Source organism: Patagioenas fasciata, chromosome 4, assembly GCF_037038585.1.
Source record: "Patagioenas fasciata isolate bPatFas1 chromosome 4, bPatFas1.hap1, whole genome shotgun sequence".
Taxonomy (NCBI): Eukaryota; Metazoa; Chordata; class Aves; order Columbiformes; family Columbidae; genus Patagioenas; species Patagioenas fasciata.
In genome coordinates, this window is record NC_092523.1 from 37,853,552 (window position 1) to 37,875,473 (window position 21,922).

Here is a 21,922-nt window from a genome sequence, read left to right on the forward strand (position 1 = left end):
ATCCTCGCATAATCGCGGGTGTATTTTCCTCCCGTGCTTCCACATAAGCACGTGTAATATTCCGTGCACATTTGCACATGTATTAACTCTCGCAGGATTGCGAGTGTATTATAAATTTACCCTCGCAGAATTGCGAGTGTACACTTTCCGTACTCACTATGAGTACGTGTATCTCTTTAAAATAATCCCACACCGCGTTTAGGCAAGTGTGTACTCTTCCCGGATTTAGGGGCGGCTCCAGCCCTGTTTTGGTGAAGCCACGTCCATGCACTCTGTGGACTGCCTGTTGTATTAGTTGCTGCCCCTTACTAATTTTCCTCAACTGATATCTGAACCTGTATTTAAGTCACTTTTGGAGTGCTAAAACCCTGTTTCTCACCAGTTTAATGAAAGTTGTTTTGGACCCTGTTGTCCCCTAAAACTAACCTCGGGGTGCCTCTGTGACAATGTGGCAGAAATAAAAGCAGTAATATCAGAAACAAATCAGCTAACAGTATTTACCTGTAATAGACTTAACAATATATTTGTTAATCAAACCGGTCTAAATGGATATGTTATCAGTGGCTGTGAAACCTGAGCATATAACATGGTATTAGTACATGCTGCCATTAAACAATGCAACCTGTATGCAGTCTTTGTATAAAAACTTGTTCCACAGGTATGTGTAAAAGCCTAATTTAGTGTACCCTGCAGAACATTCAGGAAGAGACTGGCAGAGATAAGGGCCCAGTTGCATCCTTGTGTGAACAAGATAACGGGGGTCTTCAGCACAAAGCAGAAGGAAAACCAGCTCAAGCCGTTGGAGCCTTGGCCAAACCCAGTGCGCTAGGCCAAAGATAAGAAATGCACGACAAAATAGACTGCAGCCTTCATCCAAAAGACCCCCACCCGTGACCACCCGGAGACACTGCGCAGGCACAACAGGAAAGAGCCAAAGCTGAAGACTATAGATATAATTCCTTGGAACTAATTTTAATAAGAACGGCCTTTTTGAGGAAAAGTTATGAATATGTATAGGCGTTCTTGGAATAACCATGAATATGTAATCCTTTACCACATTAAACCAAGCTTGCTGCTACTGGAAAGGCGCGCCCTGGTGGAGCACAGACTCCCCGGTTGCCCAGCACTGTTTTGCCCGCTTGCCGCTTGCTGCAATAAATACTAAGCAATTTATTCTGACGAGTGCGTGTTATTTATCGTGGTCATCTATAACATACCTGACTAAAGGTTTCTCTAGACTATCTGTAGTTTTGCTTTTGGGAACTGACTGAAACCAAGGCCATACTATTACTAAAGTCAAACCCAATACTGTATTTTATTATTTTGCAACTTCTGTATTGAAGGATAATTTGTTTATTTTGTGACAACCATTTGATTCTAAACTCTGTGGATCATTTTTTCATACCAAAAGTAATATTGCTTCAGGCTTTTTAAACTAGCTTGGGTACACCTACAATTTATATGTGCCTATGAGCTTGAGTTTGTCACACGAGGTCCAAGTGTCCTCTCTTACTGCAAATATAAGACAAGCAACATTGCTGGTTAAGTATAATTGAGTTTGGCCAATTATACATTGAAAAGGAGTAAGGGGGGTGGGGGAAAGTGTATTTTATATCCACTTCTTCTAGCATAAGTCACCTTTTTCACATTGTTCAGAAATAATAGCTGCTTGATGATCACCAACTGCTTGAATGTAATCAGGCCTGAACACAAATTGGTGCATTACACTGACAGCAGGAGAGCCCACAAGCCTGGAAACTGTCAGACTACTATGGCAACGTGTCAAATGGGGTTAAACTATTGCTAATGGTTTATAATGAAAAGCTTGAACAGCAGGGGAGAGATTAAAAAATTACTTATATGGTTTATGATTGCTATAAAGCAAGGCATTTTACAGATTCTTCCATAAGTAATTTGCTAGAGCAGACCCCAAAATGCACTCTTTGCAGAAATCTCTCCACTTTTGACAAAAAACATACATGTTAACAAGGCAGCACATAAAGATGCTTCATGAGAATCGCTCGAGCACACACGGAGACTGCTTTTGAACGCACTTTTATCTGCCGTTCCAGGCTGGCTCTGGGTCACTTCTGGCACCCACCACACCGCCCCGTTCCCACCACCGCGGCTTATCTCCAATACTGGTCACTTCATCGACAGACAGTGACCTCCGCACAAGTAGGCCGGCTTCCACACACGCAGGGGCATACAATATACACAAGCTCTATTTTAATATGCTTGGGGCCCTTGCTGGGAGGCATTTAGGATTTTCCTTGTCACAACAACGTTCCCTAGGAGGACCTACAGCACGCTCAGACCGCAGCGGAACGAGCAGCCCTTCCTCCCATGTCGTATCGCTCCGGCGCGGCCGGGCCGCATGCGCCGCCGCAGCGCCTTGGTTGGTGGCGGCGCGGTGAGGGCCGGGCCGGGCGGCGATGGCGCCGGGACGCGGTGGCCGTCAGGGGCGGATGTTGGTTGTGCCTCTCTTGCTCGTCGGGCTGCAGATGGCGGGCGGCGCCTCAGCCGGTGCCCTGCCTGTAGTCATCAACACCTGGGCGTTTAGGAAGGCGGCAGAGACAGGTGCCCCGGCGGGAGACCGGGCCGGGAGGGAACACAGGGCAGGGCAGTGCCGATCGCTTCGTCGCTCCTCCTGCTGAGGGGCCAGCGGCGGGCTCTGGGAGTCGATGTTGGCTTAAAAACAAAGTCGGAGCCGTGACGGCGTTCATCTGTGGCAAGAAGAGGGGGGCTGGGACTTCGCTTCCGTTAAACGGCTCCGGCTGCAGCGGGCCCGGGCTCCCTGCAGCCCGCGCTGCCGCTCTCAGCGTCAGGCGAGCCCCGGGCCCGGCAGCGGAGCGGCGGGAGGGGACTCTGCCTGTTGGGAAAGCGACTGTGTCGGGTCTCCGGGGAGCTCGGCCCCAAACCGGGCCTGGGGCTGCCAGGTTACCTGCACATGGGAAGAGGCCAAGCCCTTAAGCTGGTGTTTGCATTGATGGCGCTCTGTCGCTGAGCCCTGGTGTTGCCTGTAAACATATGGTTTAACTTTAAATGGTGGGAAAAATGCGTTTAAAAAAAATAATAAAAAGGATGAGGACGTTATGAGCTGTGGAAAAGTTAAATTAAAAGCCGCCTTTTGCTAATAATGTGGTCTGCACTCCTGTGGCTATTTGCAATGGTGACTTGTTTTTTAAGGGTACCCTTCTGAGATTGAGGAGGAGGAAGCAGGATTGCTGCTGTCAATGGCAGCAGGCTCAGGCATCCTGGAAAGTCTTGCCTGGGGTGCAACCTTCTGAAATGTCGTACGTGCGAAGCCTTCAGCCTCAGGCCCACTTTATTCAAGTCATGTCATTCGGCACGTCTCTAATGTCTTATGAAACTGCACCATGAGCTAGATCCTAAAAAACAGAAGACTAAGGGTTGAACAGGAGAATGCAGAGTATTCTAATTCATATATACTTAATATATACATGAAGTATATGTATTCATATATACTAATTTATTGTATATAGTTTCTACTTTTTTTTCCTTGTGTAGTTAATGATGTTGGCTTAGATCTTTTAGATCACTGTGTGTTCTAGGTATTTTATTCTGCAGCTGGACACTTAAGGGCTGCTTCTTTGAGGGCTGCTTCTTACAAGTTTTTGATTGGTTTAGAGTTAGAAGATTTGCTTCCCTCTCTCCCCCCACTCCCACTTAAAAGGTTTTAAACAAGCAATGATAAAATAGTGGTTGGTTCTGGGCAGAGGAGGTTATTTAATACATAGAAGCTCTGATGATCGTTAGCAAATAACACCTTCCCAGTCATCTTCATCATGTTAATCTTTAAAACATTCTTTAAAGCAGTAGTGGAGACTGTTTTACTGGTGACATTTAATTATTTGTGTTAATTACAGCTTGGAGAGTATTGCAGTTGGGAGGTTCTGAGCTGGATGCGGTGGAGAGAGGCTGTGGTCAGTGTGAGATTGACCAATGTGATGGGAGTGTGGGATATGGAGGAAACCCAGATGAAAGTGGAGAAACAACACTGGACGCAATGATTATGGACGGGTAAGAAAACTGCATGGAGAACAGAAAAATTACTGTAATTTTTAGTGCACTTTCATGTAAAGGTGGTTAGAGAGATCTTTTTGGTTTAGGGCAGACTGTGGGACAAGTTATATGTTAAGTTGTGTAATGAGGAAAAATCCTTATCTAAGGATGGAATAGTAACTAAGCAGGTTTGTTATATTATAGAATCTTTACATGTAGTGCAATAATCCAGCTCTAGATATAGCAGTTGCAAAGCAGATGGCTTGCAGCATTTTAAACTTTTCCCTTTACATCCATTCCATAAGTATTTCACTTCTGGGGAAATTGTCTTCTATACTTTATTTACCATTTAAAGCTGTCCTGATGAAAAAGTAATTGCAAGTGTTTGGCTCATGTTATGAGTTTATGTAACAAAGCAGTTACTCTACTGAAAATGTTATTGTAAATGGAGTTACAGTTAATTGAGCAACATCCCCGTGCCTGTAAAAGCAAACAATATATGTATGAAGTTTTTCCCTACTAGTGTGATGCCATCTATCTATAGCATAGAACAATTAAAGCAATGTTTTAACAGAGCAAGCTTTTTAATTTAGATGAGAACAGATTTTTGTCTAATAAAAAATGTACAAGTATTCTTGTATTTTTAATAAGTTTTAAATATTTCTTATTTCCAGTAACACTATGGAAGTTGGAGCAGTTGCGGATCTCAGACGTGTAAAAAATGCAATTGGTGTAGCGCGAAAGGTCATTGAATACACTAAGCATACATTGTTAGTGGGAGAGTCAGGTAATTATTCCTTTAACTGTTTCCAAGTCACATCCTCTTCTTAAAACACTTCCTGTTAAAATGGCCATATGTTAATCTTGGTAATATAGGTGGAAGTATTCTCTGGCAATAAAATTAATCTAGTCAAATAATTTAGAAGTGTTAACTCTATGAATTAGATTTTATTCCATTATTTGTGCATAAAAAGAAAAATACAATTTTATGGTCTTTCCACCAACTTAACTGCAAATATTGACTGGTAATCCCAAGGCTTTGTTAATACCACTGATATCAAATGTATCAAAGATGGCTTGATACGAGACACTATAGAAGCTGTTAGATGTAAATATTTAAAACCATGGAGTAACTTTGTGTAAGGAATAACAATTAATAGACACTACAGTTACATTTTAATATTTTAGTGTATATTGAGTAAGATTACTGTATTTCATAGTTTAAAAATACTAGTGATAGCTTGAATATAAAAAATTACATTATGTGTTGCACTCCTAGGCACAACCAGAGAGCAATAGCAAACTGGAGGAATAGTTGAGCGTTTAAAACACGAGCTGTTACTGTTAGAATAGTACTGGTTTCAAAAGAGATATAGATTCCAGGGAGGTGTATGAGTAGTGAGTGGAAGGTTACTTGGCTCACACACAGTTAAGGACTTTTAAAATGTATGTGTGTGTGTTCAGAAAGAAATGTGGAGATAATGTGGAAATTGACATCTGAGCATTAAGGGTGAGTCAAGTGCTTTGAAATTGATAAGAAAAGATAAAATATTCTTGAAGGAATTAATGTGTACAGAATGACAGAGAAATAAGTGCAGCAGCACTTTTTGATGGAGTAAAATAGGGCAATAGAGGGAGGTGAGGACAGTGTTTGACGGAAGGTCTGAAAAGAGAGATAGATTTGCAGATTCTATTTAATTCGAGCAGTTGGCCATGATGAGGTTACAAGTGGCTTTGATAAAAAAGACTTCACAGGTGATACTGAAAAAGAAATTGGTCAGATGTTAAATAGAGGAGGAGGAAATGCACATAATACTCCTTTCCCCATCGTTGACAGTTATCAAAATATTTTTAACTTTTGATTGGTAGAATGAGTAGAAAAGATAAGGAAAAATGAAGAAATGAAAGAGTTAAAGTGCTGATTTAAAATATGTTTTCCAGTCTAAGAAAATAGCTCTTTGCATAATGCAGTCATGTGGACAAAGCTGTTGTGCTTAGTCCTTGCTGTCTGTGAGAACTCCCTCAGGAGAAACTGTCTAGCAGTAGTGGCGAAAGAAAGTCAGGAATGCTGAAGATATATCTGAGTAAAAATTTGAGACGGTGATAAATGTTAGTGAATGAATCAAAGCAGTGGAGAAATTGAGAAAGAATAGTATTTCTTGTGAAATAATGCATTTTTGTGGAAATAGGAACTTGGATGAAGGAAAGTGTAGCTGTCTTTACCAGGTAAAGATTGATTAAGAGAAGATAGGGCTATGGCTTCAGAGGAATATATTTGAACCTGCAAAAAAGCATGCGAAAGAAAACATAGTTTGTTTTCTAAATAAAAATATTTACATTTTCACCAGAAAAGCAAGTTAAAATAGAACAACCTTTTAATATAAATGTGTATCATGTCTGCAGGCTTTTTTAATTCAAGATGCAATATTGCTGAGGTTATTCTCAATTTTTTAACCCGTAGCAAAACTGCACTTTTATTTGAATATATTCGGTGGTGTAATTGAGGAAAGTCTGCCTGTCTCCTAGAATTTCATTTCTATGATTGGTGGACAGTAGAGAGGAGGAAGCAAGCTGTGGCATGTATTAATTTTTTGTATTGATCATTTAAAAATGTGTGAGCAGTCCATTGATCCTTGCAGTAAAGTTTTAATGAAAGTAACATGAAATTTTTGTTTTCAGTGTTAAAAACACTGACAGAATCTGTTAGAGTGTCATGATACCTGGACAGTCTTCACAGTTCTGTTTACTTTGACTCAAAAAGTTCAAGCTTAGGTATTTTAAGGGCTTTACTACATAGAGAACTTAAGGAAGAGGATGTATTATAGAATCACAGGATGCTTGAGGTTGATAGGGGCTTGAGGTCTTCTGGTTCAACTGCCCTGCAGAAGCAGGGTGACCTAGAGCTGATTGCCCAGAACCGTGTCTGGATGGATTTTGAATATCTCCAAGGAAGGAGACCTTACAATATCTGTGGCAACTTGGTTACCCTTCTAATTGCTTTTGACATTCCTTGCCAGATTCAACTTCAGGTGGGGTTTGGCTTTCCTAACCTCATATCTGCATGCTCAGACAGTGTCTCTATATTCCTCCCAGATTACCTGTCCCTGCTTCCACCTTCTGTATACTTCCCTTTTATGTCTGAGTTTGCCAGGAGCTCCTTGTTTATCCATGTAAGCCTCTTGGCTTTTCTGCCTGGCTTCCTACTCATTGGGATAGAGTGCTGTTGAGCTTGGAGGAGATGATTCTTGAGTATCAGCCAGCTTTCTCAGACCCCTCTTCTGTCCAGGTCTCATGGGACTTTTTTTAAGCAGATCCCTGCAGAGGCCAAATTCTGTTCTCTTGAAGTCCTGGCTTGCGATCTTGCCCTCTTCCCCCTCTCCAGATTCTAAACCCCACCATATCATGATCAGTGCAGCAAAGGCTGCCTTCAGCCTTCACAACCGCAAGCAGCCCTTCCTTGTTTGTAAGTATGAGGTCCAGCAGAGCAGCTCTCCTCATTGGCGCTTCTGTCACTTGTGTCAGGAAGTTGTCATTGATGCTCTCTAGAAACAACCTGGATTGCTTACCCCTGCTGTGTGGCCCTTCAGCACATCTTCTTTTTAAAATAGCCATGCCTCTGATTATTGATAAAAGAACTGGTAGTCTTCTAACATAAAAAATAAAAAAGTCTGGTAGTGTGAGTCAGCAGGTTCTAAATCTGGAAATGAAAAGTTGTCTCAGAGGCTGTGAACACTGAAATAATTATTCAGTGAACAAAATCATTCAAATTTGATAACTTTTAAAGTCTGAAGTCATATTGTTATGTCATTTTCACCTGGTAAATGAAAATTTAACAAATTGCATTATTTTACCTCCCTCCCCCTAACCCCCCCCCCCAAAAAAAAAAAGGCAAAAAGAGGCTTTGAGGATAATTCAAATTGGGGAAGTGATTAAATCGTTGTATCATATTGCATGAGGTAGCTGATCCTGTGAGTTATATGTGAACAGTTTTTAGCTAATTGCAAACTATGATGAAAGCTTCAGCCATCCTCAGAAGAGGATGACACTGTGGTGGTGATAAAATCTGCCTTGAACAAAAAAAAGTCATGCAAGTCAAGGCTGGTGTCTTCTTTGACTCTTGCTGTTGTAGATGTAAGCCAGAATATAACCAAAGCTAGTGTGTTTTTACAGCTAAGGTTTATAATGGCATTAGTGTACATAGGAATGAGTTGGTGTAGCTTTTGTTGAACAGATAACCACAGTGATCAGTTCTTGCAGTGGTGAAAGAGCTGCTTTTTACATTCATTGCTTAATTTCTTTAGGAAAGGTCATAGAAAACTGGCAATGAAGGCCCTGTATACCAGTGTAGACTAAGTCTGATGGGGGAAATTCTGTGCAGAATGATTACAAATGAGGAAAAAACAAATAACTTTGGTTATCATCTGCCAACAAATTTTCAAGTTTGTCTCCGATAGACAGGAAAGTTTCATAATCATAGTGTGCCTGACCTTTTTGTCCTAGACCAGCAATCCAAGTAAAAAGTTGAGAGAGTAAAAATGACCAACTCTGCTTCCTGGAATAGAAACAAAGCTTCAAAAGTCATGAAAGAATGACTGGCAAACATGAACAAGCACAATTTTACCTTAAAACAAAAAAACCTGCCTATTTGTTCTAAAAGCTGGAAATAAAATATCTGTTTAATTGAAGCTTTCAATTTTATTTTGCTCCAAGCACAAAGAGACTTAATTGTGTCAGTTTTTAAGAAAAACACAGAAAAACTGTCCAAAAATAATTGAAGGCTTTTTTTACTTCTTGGACTGGAGAAGCTTGTTCAGCTGTGTATTGTAGTGACATTATTATCCAGAATTGGTAATATAAATTGTTCAAGCATCTGAGTCTAGCAACAGTATCTGTTACTAAGTAATATCAAAGGTATCTACAGCTGAAAGATTGAAGAACAGTTGATCTTTTTTTCTTTTCCCTTTCTCTAACTGTAAAAGCCATTCTTAGAACTGTATCATTTTTTCATCACTTGTGTTGGTATTTCTTTTGCTCCCTTGATGCATAGTGCATTAATTTTCAAAACAAGGAAACAGTCACTTTTAAACCTGCAAGGAAAAAGTATCATATGATGTAAGCTGGTGGATTGATTTCTGCTAGTGTCAGTGTTTTAGTGGCAAATGTTGTGCCACATTGTTACTTAGATTTCATGAAAGACTAGCCTTTTAAAGGAAATTTATTTGCATCATTTATTTAAATATTTTTTGACACACACAGCCCAGGCCACTCTTGCTCCAGGTTATTTGTGTCCATTTGATTAACAGACTTGAATTGGTTTCTCTTTCCATGCTGCAACTTACATGTGTTAACATAGTTATAGTGTATTGGGGAAATTTGATATGGCCAGTGAAGGGCAGTTTGTTGCTGCAGTGGTACATCACTATAATGGCTGATACTGCTCTCTGAAGACGTATTTCTCACCTCCACAGAAAATATAGAGTTTCTTGATTTCTAGATAACATTACATTAATGCATTATCTTATAATGTATAAAAAATTAAATAAATTGTTTTGGGTTTGTTGTTGCTTTTCAAGCCTCCCTGTTTGCTGTAAAAATGGGGTTTCCATATGAAGATTTAACTACCCAAGAATCTCTTTCGGTGTATTCAAAGTGGCTCAATCAACACTGTCAGCCAAACTACTGGAAGGTACAGTGCAGTGGTTGTCGTGACAGTGGGGGTTAGAAAGTCAGCAATGCAGCATTGCCTCTTCCTTTCAGCTTATATTGAAGTTGTGCTTTCCATGTAAAGGAAAAAAAAGAATTTACTTATTAAACAGAACAAATGTGGAATTACCAAGCATTTGGTAGAATCAGGAAGAGTATGTGTCTAGCTCTTGTTTCTTAGATCCTGTTGGTTTTTATGTTGCTGCAGTAGTGTTTTTGTGTATTTTTTTTTTATTACCTCTAAATTTGGACAGGACTTCTTCAACTAAACAAAATAGCATATGTATTTTTTGATACATGTATAAATTTCTGAAACAAAGTCTTACAGTAGCAATTAAGCTCCTTAAATAGGCTTTACGCATACCTGTGAACACATTAGGTTAGTGCAGCTGTCCATGTTAAACTTACCCGTTACGTTGAGGTTGGTTTGTTGGGGTTTTTTGTTTGGTTTGGGATTGGTGTTGCAGATTTCTCTATGTCTGTACATTGCGTTCATTGTTTCTTGGAAATGAAATGCTGCATTGTTGAACCATTTTAAGTCAATACAAATTCTGTTTTTCAGTTGGGAAAATATCTTGACTATGATATGTACTTGACAATAATATCTTGGCTTGGCGTTAATAAAACAAGCTCAGTTCCTCTGGTGTGTTTTTTTAGCTTGAAAATTTTCTTTGTTTTGCTGAAGAATAAGTTTGGTTAGGTTTTTGGAGTTGTTTTCTTGTTTGTTTGTTTCCATTTGTTTTGTTGTTTTGGTTTGGTTTTTTTAACAGTCAGTTGAGCAAAGGAGAATCTTTAATTTAAATAACATAACATTATAGTAGAAAGAACTTTTTACCATATAGTATCAGAATTCAGTCTTTATTATTTAAGCAAAACAACTTGCAGGGTTGCAGTACAGCTGTATAATTTAAGTATTAGGCATCTGATACCTGTGTAGTAGATTATAGATATTGATTGTAGTATTTTTAAATGTATCTGTCACGAACCATATTATTCATGCAAATAAAAAATTAATTACAGAATGTGGTACCAGACTCTTCAAAATCCTGTGGACCATACAAACGGCCTGAAAAAGTAACTTCTAAACAAGAACAGACCATCTCAGAAAGAAGTGTTCATAATCATGATACAATTGGTAATAACTTTTCATAACTCTGATGCTGATTTTTTTTCTCATTCTCCTATAGATTAAATCATACTGAGTTTAAAGGAAAATATTTAATATAGACATTATTTCCTATTTATAGTGTTTTCAAGATTGTGTTACTTATGTGTTAGGATGGAGTACCTAAGAGTAGGATTTGTTGGCTTGTTTTTGTTTTTCCAGTTCACTGGCTGCACAGCCTCTTGCTGCATTTTTTGCCCTTAGCTGTTTGTTCATTGCCCTACTGCTTTTTCCCTCAGATAGCTGCCAAAGTAATTATGCCAAGGTATGTATGCTTAGAAAACTGATCAAGGTTAAAAATAATTATTTTTATCTTGATTATGGTTATCTTAGGTCAAATCTCCTCTGTAGCTGTCAGACCAACTTAAAAGACTTTGTGGTGCTGGAAGACATGAGTAAACAGTGAAGTCTTATTGCCAAGCAAAAGCCATGTTTGTCAAACAGTCCTTAAACTAATAAAATAAAGCTTGCTTTTATTTTTCTTCTGTTCTGGCTTTTGACTAAATCAATAATATTCTTAGAACAGGTTAGCAGTAGTAGTCCCAGAGACTTCTGATTGCGTACTTACTGAGGGCTGTTAATTGCTAAGCTTATAAGCTGATTAATGAGCAGATCAGACAAAGGACTGGAGCAGTTACAGATTCATGTCTTTCAAAGCTTAATACTTGGTAGTCTTGAAAATTGTCCTTTTTGGTTTAGTCTGGATTTATCTCAGTTGATCAATTCAGAACATTCGGCCTGACAATATTTGCAATACTGAGAATTAAGAAGTTGTTTCAAGTGTGAATGCTTTTACTTTGCTTCCAGTCCACCTGACTAATAACCAATTAATGTTCTACAGAACTCAGGCAACCTACCCAATTCTTAAGTTGGTAGGTAGCTTTCTTTACTGGAATATACAGTCTTCAGTATGTGCTAGAAAACTCAGAAATTGTGGAATGTCAGGATGAAAGGGGGAATCTGCTAAATATAGTTCAGGAATTGATGTGTCGTTAAGTAGTCCTAAGCTGTTTTGTACTAGATGATGGTGCTTGCATTTGTATTTCAAGTTCTTCCACCCCGTTGTTTTATACATGAAGTGCCTCCTTGACTACCACATTTTGAGAAGAGTCTTAATTGAGAAAGCGTTTAGGAAGTTGGTAGGAATGGATGCCCTTCCAGTCTTTTTGCAGAGGCTAGTGGTAGCCATAGAGTCAATGCCTTCAAGCTTTTATCTTCTGCTGGTCAGGAAACTTTTCTATGAGAAGGAGTTACTGCTTGGTGAGATTGGAGAATCAAAACTCAACTCTTTGAATACTGCTTCTTGACTCTCACTTTGTACTGGAGTTTGCCAGCAGCAATTTTTGCCCTATCATAAAGAGGTGAAGTCTTGGTCTATGGAGAAACAGCTGATCCCAAATCCTGTTCCAAGTGGCAATCTAAACTTCTCTAAAATGAGGAAGTGTCTTCCTTGTCAGCACAAAATTAGTGAGGGGTAGGCTTATTCACACATTTGATTGCCTGTCATGTAATTTTTGTTACTTCAGTAGGCAGTATTTCACCTGCCAAATTTCAGTTCATTTTTCTGACTTCTTTTTAATCTCTGTAAAGCATGGTTTTTGATTTCTAGGCTTTGCTCTGATGGTACTGGTGCAGGATGTGGTGTCACCATGTACTTGTTCTCTACTGGTTAACATTGGTGTATATCAGCAGAGAGTGGCTGCCTGGAAAGCACTGCCATACACCTCTAAACAATGTGGCATGCACTGTTCTAGATTCCTTTATGTGCTTTTGTAATACATCCAAAAAGCTTCCAAATGTGTTTTTTAAACAACTTGTTTTCTATAAGAGTACGACTTTTTTGTATTTCAGGGTATCAGTAGTTTGAATAGTCTGGGTATTGTGGTTCTGTTTCAGAATGAGAGTGTCAATAAATCTATTAGGAATGTTTCTGAATGTGTTTCATCCCTGTTGAAAATTTTAGGTATGGTTGTAATTGGTAGGAGCGGAACTGTTGCTTCTGGGACATCTACTAATGGTGCAGTCCATAAAATTCCAGGGTTAGTATTTCTGGTTTTGCAAAAAAGCTTTTTTCCCACCTCATTTCCTATGTTAAGCCTGTCTAAAGGTTTTATGTTTTAGACTGTGGTGATCATAAAATGTCCTTATTTATTTCAGGGCACTGCCATAAATCCTAATACTGAGAAACTGATTCAGTTGCAAGATAATTTGTGTGTGTTTGAGAGAATGCTTGTTTTTCAGCTGCCTTCATTCACAATACAGAAATACAAACAACTGGCACAGTTGTGAGGCAGCTTGCAAGGCAAGGCACCAGACACCGAGAAGTGTTTTGGAGAGGTGCACGGTTTCCAAAGAAATGTACACGGAATCAGAGCCCTAGGCCTGTGTTTTGTCTTTGAGATTTTTTTCTGCCCAGTTAGGAATCTTGTCTGTCAACCAAGTCAGACAACTTCTGGATTTAGCAACAAGTTATTGAACATACTAATGTCCCTAGCTGCTTACTGTTCCCCACTGGCTAAACCTTATTGCCCTAACTATAGCCAGTATAATAACAAACAGTTGTGCATTGGAGGTGGATTAAGCCTCAGGTCAGTCAGGTTATCACAGATCACTTTTATGAGTAGTTTTAAAGCAAGATTTCTGACTGCAGTGGAGTGACCTCTTTACCTGTTCTGTTCTCCCGTGAGTTTAACGCTAACCCAGCTGGAGGCAGGAAGGTTGACAAAGTAAAAGTGTGCCCAAGTCGTAAGAACTAGCCAATATCAGGCCAAGAGCTACTACATTAATGCAATCCCACTGGAATTACTAAATGATAGTTTTTTGATAGTTTCAACTTCGATGTTTTTTTTTTGTTTTCATTTTGTGGTTTTGGGTTTTTTGTTTTGTTTTTTTGTTTTGTGGGGTTTTTTTTGTGTGTGGTTTTTTGTTTTGTTTTGTTTTGTTGATTTTTTTCTTCATTGTTCACTACAGCCGTGTAGGAGATTCTCCAATAGCTGGAGCAGGATCCTATGCGGATAGTACAGCTGGAGGAGCTGCAGCCACTGGGGATGGTGATGTCATGATGCGCTTCTTACCCAGGTTTGTCCTTAGGGCAGAATTTGCTAGCTTTCTCTAGCAAAATGTGAACTCAGCAAATGAAGTAATTGATTAAAAAGACAGCCTGACTTACTGGCTGCTGAAGTGGGAGGAAAAGGAATGGAAGGTGAAAGAACAGTAGCAAAATCAAATCATTCTTATGATCTGTTTTAAAATAAGTGACGTCTTAAATATCTTGATGACAGGTCTCCTTGATACTGCCATGTTGTGAGCAAACAGGCAGCAGGTAATGAGTATGTTCCCAATTCCCAACCTTCATGCTTTTTAACAGCACTGATTAGCTTTCTCCTCCAGAGTGTTTTGGTGTGCAGGAAAAAGTGTTATAAATTGTAGAAAGGATGAGGGCCAAGTCTCAGATTACTCAGGAGGGTGGGAAGGTGTCACTGTAACAGCCCTATGTCATTTCATCTAATCTGAAACTGGAAGAGATCTTTTAGTGCTGTTGTCATGGTTCCATAACCCATGTAAAATATGGCTATTTTCATCACTAAGTCTTGACAGTCATTTTTGTGGGTTGGTCTCAATAGGAATGAGTTATGGAAGTCTGTGCTGAATATAATGGGCACTGATGCTTGAAGGAATATATAGCAGTGGCCTTCATATTACTCAGGTGCTTTTCCTGAAACTCTGGCAGTTATGAATTCCTGCAAGCTGTTGCATATTTACAAATGTCCTCGATGAGTTTCAAGCTGTTCCAAGCCAGGCTTCAAATAAAAGGCAATTGACAACTTCATGAATTATCCTGAGGTATTAGATACCAACAGTAGTTGTGAGTGGAGCTCCACTATGAGGTTAATCAATAAAAGCTTACATTACAGTCTAGTAGCCTGAAGGATTTGGCTGTAATGCTTAAAACATTTTATGTTGGCACCACCGGGTTTTAGAAAACTCAGACTAGGTGGTTAATCACAGATTCCGTGTAGAGATAGATCTTTTCTAATTCCGTGTTATTTAGATATTCCCACATGAAAACAAAGAACAGAATTGACCTGCCAGAAGCATCAAATAAAGGGCAAAATTGCTAGCATTTTCTGCCTACCTTCTTTGAGATAGTAGCATCTTACTGAGATTTTGATTAGTGAAGAGACCCCTGTGAAATATAGCTTTCTATTCAGACAGTTATCTTTAGATAACTTGAACCTAATTGATTGTTTAAATAAATCAAAGATAACAGGAAGTCTCAAAATGCAAGGAAAGTTCTCTTCAGCAGTACTTTGATAAGATCTATAGTTAACGCTATCTGTAGATGAGTCTTAGTGTAACAAGAGTTGGTCTTGGTATATCCGTCTTTCATCAAGACAAAATCTAGTGGGGTTTACTTGTAAGTTATGCGTTATCTTTTAATCTTCAGCTTCTGAAATAAAATGACAAGAAAAGTAATTTTTTTGCCTCTGAGGACATTTTGGAAATGCAACTGATTCATGTCAAGCCCATATAGTCATTTGTCTAATGATACTGTAGATACAAAGGAAGTTTATGTTGATTACTCTTGCATTTAGAGTAAGATTTTTTTTTTACTTTGGCTTTCAAAAAATTTGAAATTGGCTCAGAGCTGTGATCGAAACACTGCACCTTCATATTCATGAAATAAAGAAAATATGTCAATTTCGAGGCTTTCAGAAAGTTTTTTCTGAAAGATTTTTTTAATGCTTACTGAAATCGATAATTATCAGTAATGTAATATCAGAGGTTAACTTTCTTCAAAACATCTTGATGTGGGCCTTTTTGAAAACTAGTAATAAATTTTAATGTCAAACTTAATCAGGCAATGAAAAATAAAAGCCAGTAACTCTCTAACTGCTTCTTCAGTTCTTCAGCTGATCTGTTGCTTAGCCTCTTTTACTTGCAAATGATCAGAGAATTGTCCCAGGCTTGGTCCTGCCTTAGAATGATAGATGGCAAAGATGATATCTTGCAGTCCCTTTTAGTCCTGTTTCTAATTACTTTTGTAGAACTTGAGTTATAATTGCCAATATGAAGTTTGGCTAAAGATTATTTATCATGTGTTTCCATTATGCAAAGAAATCAAAGTTTGTCAATGATATTTTAGAATATATAACCTGAAGATGGCTGTCTGGGTGTGGGGTTGTTTGTTTGTTTGTTTTTTCAGTTATCTAGCTGTGGAGTATATGAGGATGGGAGTAGACCCAGCAATAGCCTGTCAGAAAGTTATTTCCAGAATCCAGAAGTATGCCCCAAATTTCTTTGGTGCTGTAATATGTGCCAATACAACTGGAAGTTATGGTATGTATTTTGCTTAATAGACAAAATTTGTTGACCCTACCTAGGTCACAGAAGTACAAAACTGAAGATGGATTTTAAAGCAAAAGTCTTTAATTATTCTTTGAACACTGCAGCGAAACTGGCCATTCATGATATCAAATGCTGGTTAGCAGGGCAACTGTGTCCTAGTGTGGACTTGAGATATTTTAATTTTTCCTCTGCATTTTGATGTCTTAGACTTTCACAAAATGTATCCAAGTCTTAATGAAAATCAAAAATATTTACAACCTTCATGTGTTTTCCTGGGCTGTGTATGGTTAATTTGAAGTTTTTAAAGAAGAATGCTTATGCCTTCCCTAGATATGGCATAAGGCAGAGAGAATGTGACTATTAAGCATAGCTTCAAAGTAATCCAAGATCAGTCATTGTGCCAGGCATCTCATTAGTGAACTCTTAGATCAGTAGGAAATGCAATTTGCTAATCAACATGGCTTATTTAGTTAGACTGCTTATTGCTGTTCTTTGATCTCTTATTTCCCATATTTCTGTGTTTAAGAGATTAGTGTTGGAGGAACTCATTAAGTTAATCAGGATTGAAAGAGAGAGAGAGATTTTCCTAACTTACATTACTGTTTTGAATTGTATTATAAGGGCATTAATTGCACTACAGCAGTCAGTAGCACTGTATTTTTACTTAAAAATTAAATACTTTGAAGATGTCTTGGATTAAACAGATTGTAAAATAATAATTACTCCATGGTAGTAGAATTAGTAACTGGGTCTTCAGGTGATGAAGTATAATGACAAAGACACTAATACTAAATGTATCAAATTATACCTTTTTGTTTCTTTCTTTCCTAGGCGCTGCATGTAATAAAATTCCAGGATTCACTGAGTTTCACTTCATGGTTTCTAGCCCTTTGCTAAGTCAGCCAGCTGAGCAAGTAGTAGATTGTATTTAATTTCTTTTTGTCCTATTATATTAGCATCTAAACTTAGAGGAGGAAAGTGCTAGATTTCCCAGGGTGTTACTATTTTAAATGGTTGTTCATTTTCACTGTTGCATAATCATGCAGACCAAGTGCAAAGGTATGTTGATGGTGCAGCTACTACTTCACTGTTTTTAATATCTTCTACTTCATTATGGCTTTGTGTAGTGCAACTAAACTTAATCTGTGGTTTCCTAATCTATTTGTTTTGGTAATTTATTTCTAAATGATTGTAGACTGGTGCTGTAATCTAGAGCAGAGGTGCCAAACTCATTTTCACCAGGGGCCACATCAGCCTCACGGTTGCCTTCAAAGGGACGAATGTCATTTTAGGACTGTACACCAGATCTAGAGCAAGATTTAAAAAACTGACTTGATGTACTTTGAGGGAAGTGAACATAGTTGCAAGAATATAGTTAGTGCTGACACTTTGACAGTTAGCATAGGCAACTCTCCATTTAAAATCTACATCTAAGTAAAATGGCTGAAACTGATGTGCTTCACTACTGAGGTCTTTTAAGTAACAAATTTAGTAGGCATTACCTTAAAGTCCGACTCAATTCTTAAACTTTTGAAAACCTGAAAACCAAACTGTGGTTCTAAATACTACAAAAAGTTCTGTTGTGTATTTACTTCCAAGGAATGCCAAGTTTCACCTGCTTTTTGGGGAAAGTAGAGCATTGGTCACTTGAGAGAAGGAAAAAAAAAGCACCTACTTTCAAAGCGATCTCATAAAGTGATCAGGTGGTCATATGCATGCAGAGGCTCAGCATATAATGGCTATTCTAGTCTGTCTGTTTTCATAAGAACTAAGTAGCCAAAAGTGAAGAATATATTTGGCAGAAATCTCGAATAAAGGGCAGGGAGTGAGAGGGGCTCTGTCTCTATATGTGAGACTTATTCTGAGAATATTTAATTGTCTTTCTAAGATTTAGTCCAGGTTTTCTTTTCTCTGGAAAAGAAAATTGTGTGCAAATGCTGATAAACAAGGAAAGGGAGTTGAAGAGTAACTGAGAAGATTTCATAGTTTTAATTAAGGGGTAAGGATGATCTCTTTGTGGATGCTTCTAACTTGTTTCACAGCAGAGGAATACATTTGAATAGAGAGGAGATCCAAACATCCTTGGTAGTACAAGCCTTCACGGAGTGTTGTGTTGACTCTAAGTGGATATGAAGACAGGTGGAAATCTTTCTGTCACCTTTTTTTTGTAGCAGAAGTAATGAATCTTAATCACAGTGATTTCCTTGTCACTAATATGCTGTGTACTTGCCCTTTCCTGTAGCAAGTTTACTTCTGCAAAGGAGCAGTTGCATACAGAGATCATGACAGTTACCTACGGTTAACAAAGCTGGTTTTGTCACTTTCTGTGTCTAGAGTGTAAAAAAACTTCAGCATCTTGAGGATTGTTCTATAGTATTTGAAGATCTGTTAGATCACCTTCTTAACTTTGTGGCTTGCTGATCGTTTGATTGAATATTTGCTAAATTTGAGCCAGGAAAAATTAAAAGGGGGGAGCGAGTAAAATGAGGATGTTTTGTCATAAACACTTTATTCTTTGCTTACTTGAATAAAATCATTGGGTAATAAAAGCAGACCTTAATCTATCATTTATAAGTAATGTTGTAATTGTTACTTTGAAGATAGCATTGTGGGTCGTCAACACAGAAGATTCAGTACTGGCAGCTGGGTGGTAACATCTCAGACTGCTGAAGCTGAGTCTACCAGGATATATTTTTGTGAGAGGCTGGGACATCCATGCCTTGCTTTCTAGTGTCCTTATGCCACTCTGTGCTAGCTAGACATACCTTGAAGTCAGTGTTACAATTCTAACTCGCTGCATAATCAGCTCTTCTATACATAAACTTGTCTCCATAAGATATATGTACTAATATATATGGTTTAATAACATAGGTTGATTTGTCATGCAGAATTAGTTATCATAAATGAAAGGGTTAGTCTGTGTAAATTATTGTAATATATTGATAATTTGACAGTATATTAAATTATAATATTGATAAATGCGCCGCTCAGATGTTATGGACAGAATTCTCAATTTAAAAAAAAATTTGCTAAATATTTTGTCTCTAAAATATTTCTTTAAAGCTTGATAGTAGAAGTCCTGTTCTCTTGTGCTTAGCGGACACATGATTTTTTTTAAGAAAGCTTTTTACAAGTACAAACTCTTGCCCAAAGTAAGCAAAACCTCTATGACAGTTGCTGCTGTGGTTGAAAAAAAAGAGTCATGGCTTCTGATTTCAAGGAATTTTCTATTTTTAAGGTTTTAGTTTTGAACTTTTACTACAAACTGGAGGAAAAAACCTACACAGAATATGAATGTTTACAAGTTAGTGGCACAGTTCAATGTATCCTGTATGTAAAGTTGTGGGGGTTTTTTAAGGCTGTGTTTTAAATTCATTAGCTTCTAGCTAGCCTGCCTATCTTCTATTTCTAAAACTTCTTACCAAATTGTCACTTCATCCATTGTAGACAGAAACAGAATCTTAGCTCGATGATCTGAAGAATAAAGCCAACTGTAGCTTGTTTTTTGCATGACACTGAATTGTTCTCTAATAAAGCAGTCTATATGAACCCTGGCAATGTCATGTATGTACTTATTGAAGAACACTTTGTTGTTTGGGTTCAGTTATCTCATGACTGTTATAACTCCTTAACAACTGTGTGCATCCTTGTTCAGAAACACAGAGTATGTGTAGGATTTCAGTGCTGTTATCTGTAGTCTATGTGTGTGGGGAAACATGAGTGATACAGTTAAATTTACTCAGGCTCTCATATACAACTGGTATGTTATACATTAATCACTGAACTAGAAATGTTCTCACTAGGGGGTCTGTTCATTCCTCCACATAAGTTCTACTAAATTTACAGCAAAAGAACATTACTGGCATGTCTGTGGAGCAGAGGTGGCAGAATCTCAGGATTTTGTGACTAGTTTTGTTATTACTGTTGAAGCTGAGTCAGGCAGCAAACATTTTTAGATGTTTGTGCATTTAATAAAATCATCTGTGTTTTCGTGCTCTTCTTTTTTTTCCCCACCATAGCTGGAACCAACATAGGTAAATACAGCTGCTGGTCCAGTGCTCTCTTGGTGTGATTAGCTGATCTGTTTACAGTGACAAGTGGTGATCTGTGAAATAAAAGCAATAGCAACTTCACAGTGTGCTGTTTTTTCAGGGAATTCCTGGTACTGGTGACTTTTTTTTTTTTTTTTTTTTTTAACCTAATAGGATATGGAAAAATCTTCTAAATAGAAGTTTTTTATTATACATTTGCCAGGTAGAGCTTTACAAAAACAATTGTGTTGTAAATGTCAGGGATTTTTTTATTAGTTAAGAAAGGTGATTTCAAAGCTCTGCGTGGATAAAAACATTTATGTGTTAGATGAACAGGAAGTTTGTTGTTTTCACCCTTTGGATACTTTCCAGGCCAACTCCAGGATATATTTCAGTTCTAATTCTGTTTGTTGGTAAATTACTATTTTGATTGCTGGCATTGTGTGAAATATAAAAAGTGGTGAGCTCTGCCATTTGAATGTAGTTGTGAAGTTGGGTTGCATTTTATATTTCTACTTTCCTAGCATTTGTCATTTAAAGTTCCTAAGGAATAAGAAATCCAGTTCAGCAAGAAATCCAGCAGTCTTAGTTTATTTGAACATTCTTATGTACAGATGGGAAGAACCTGAAGTTGTTACTTTTCCAAGACAAGCATACAGAGATTGTTTTAGAACCTAACCCTCCGAACAGCAGAAAGGCTTTTGGTGAAAGTGTCCACTTAAGTCTGATCTTCTGACTACATTTGCAGGCTGTGTTTACTCTTTGTAGAATGCCAGGCTTATCGAACAAGAAAAATGCACTGTCATAGTCCAACACTTTAGTTTTTGTTGTCAGTCTTACAAGATCAAAATGTTAAAGATACTTCTCTGAAAGTTTAGTAACTTCACAAATTTGTATGATCTCATTTACAGGTGAGGTTTTTGTCAAACACTGACAGATTTTTGTATTTTTTTTTTTTCCTACTGATTAATTTCTAGTAAAAGAAATTGAATTACATATTTTCATATAGACATTTACATGTTACAGTTAAATTTTGTAATATTATAGTAAGTAATCATAATATTGGATCAGCTTATAACTGCAAAACTGAAATGGGAAATATAAACTAAGGATTTTGCATAGAATATTAGGGTCTGGAAGTTTTATTGTTTGAAGAATGTTTGCCATCATGTTGAATTCCACAGGCTATGTTATCACATTCATTTTACTCATAGCCTTCACTTACAGTACAGGTTCTCTGTTGTTGCACAGGACCTTGCCAAACTAGATTCTCTTCAGTTCTGTGGAATAAACAAGGCCTTTCGGCAAGTTGTTTTCACTTGTCACCCAGATTTACCTGCACTCCTTCCCACCCCTCACTTCCGCCCCATGCAAAAGTAAATTCATCTGAGACTTAAAAGAGATTTTAGGATGACTTTTGCTAAAGGCCAGTATGACATACTGCTGAAGCCATTTCACTAAAACTTCACATAATCACCTTCAAACCAAATAGATGTATTTCTCATGCTTACTACAAACTACATTAGTTTTTAAAGTATTCTCTGGTCTGTCTAAAGCTGCTTTCTGTGTATAGGCATTTCCTACCTCCCACCTCTGAAATCAGAAGAATACTGGTGGTTTTTTTCTGTTCTCCTGCCATTAATGGTAC

At 37.9% G+C, this 21,922-nt stretch overlaps 1 protein-coding gene across 2 annotated transcripts; it reads left to right on the top strand.

Annotated features, from left to right (window-relative positions):
• Positions 1-2,300: 2,300 nt before the first annotated feature.
• Positions 2,301-20,376, top strand: AGA (aspartylglucosaminidase). Of its 2 annotated transcripts, none has more exons than XM_071807685.1 (9): positions 2,301-2,398; positions 3,891-4,044; positions 4,701-4,813; positions 9,600-9,712; positions 10,750-10,864; positions 12,858-12,933; positions 13,865-13,972; positions 16,101-16,234; positions 17,075-20,376. In XM_071807685.1, exons 1-9 carry the CDS (start codon positions 2,347-2,349, stop codon positions 17,173-17,175), a joined length of 966 nt encoding a protein of 321 aa, XP_071663786.1. In that variant the 5' UTR covers positions 2,301-2,346; the 3' UTR covers positions 17,176-20,376. The 2 variants fall into 2 exon arrangements, with proteins under 2 accessions (XP_071663786.1, XP_065693526.2); XM_065837454.2 differs by lacking the exon at positions 2,301-2,398 and adding an exon at positions 2,406-2,580.
• Positions 20,377-21,922: the final 1,546 nt, after the last annotated feature.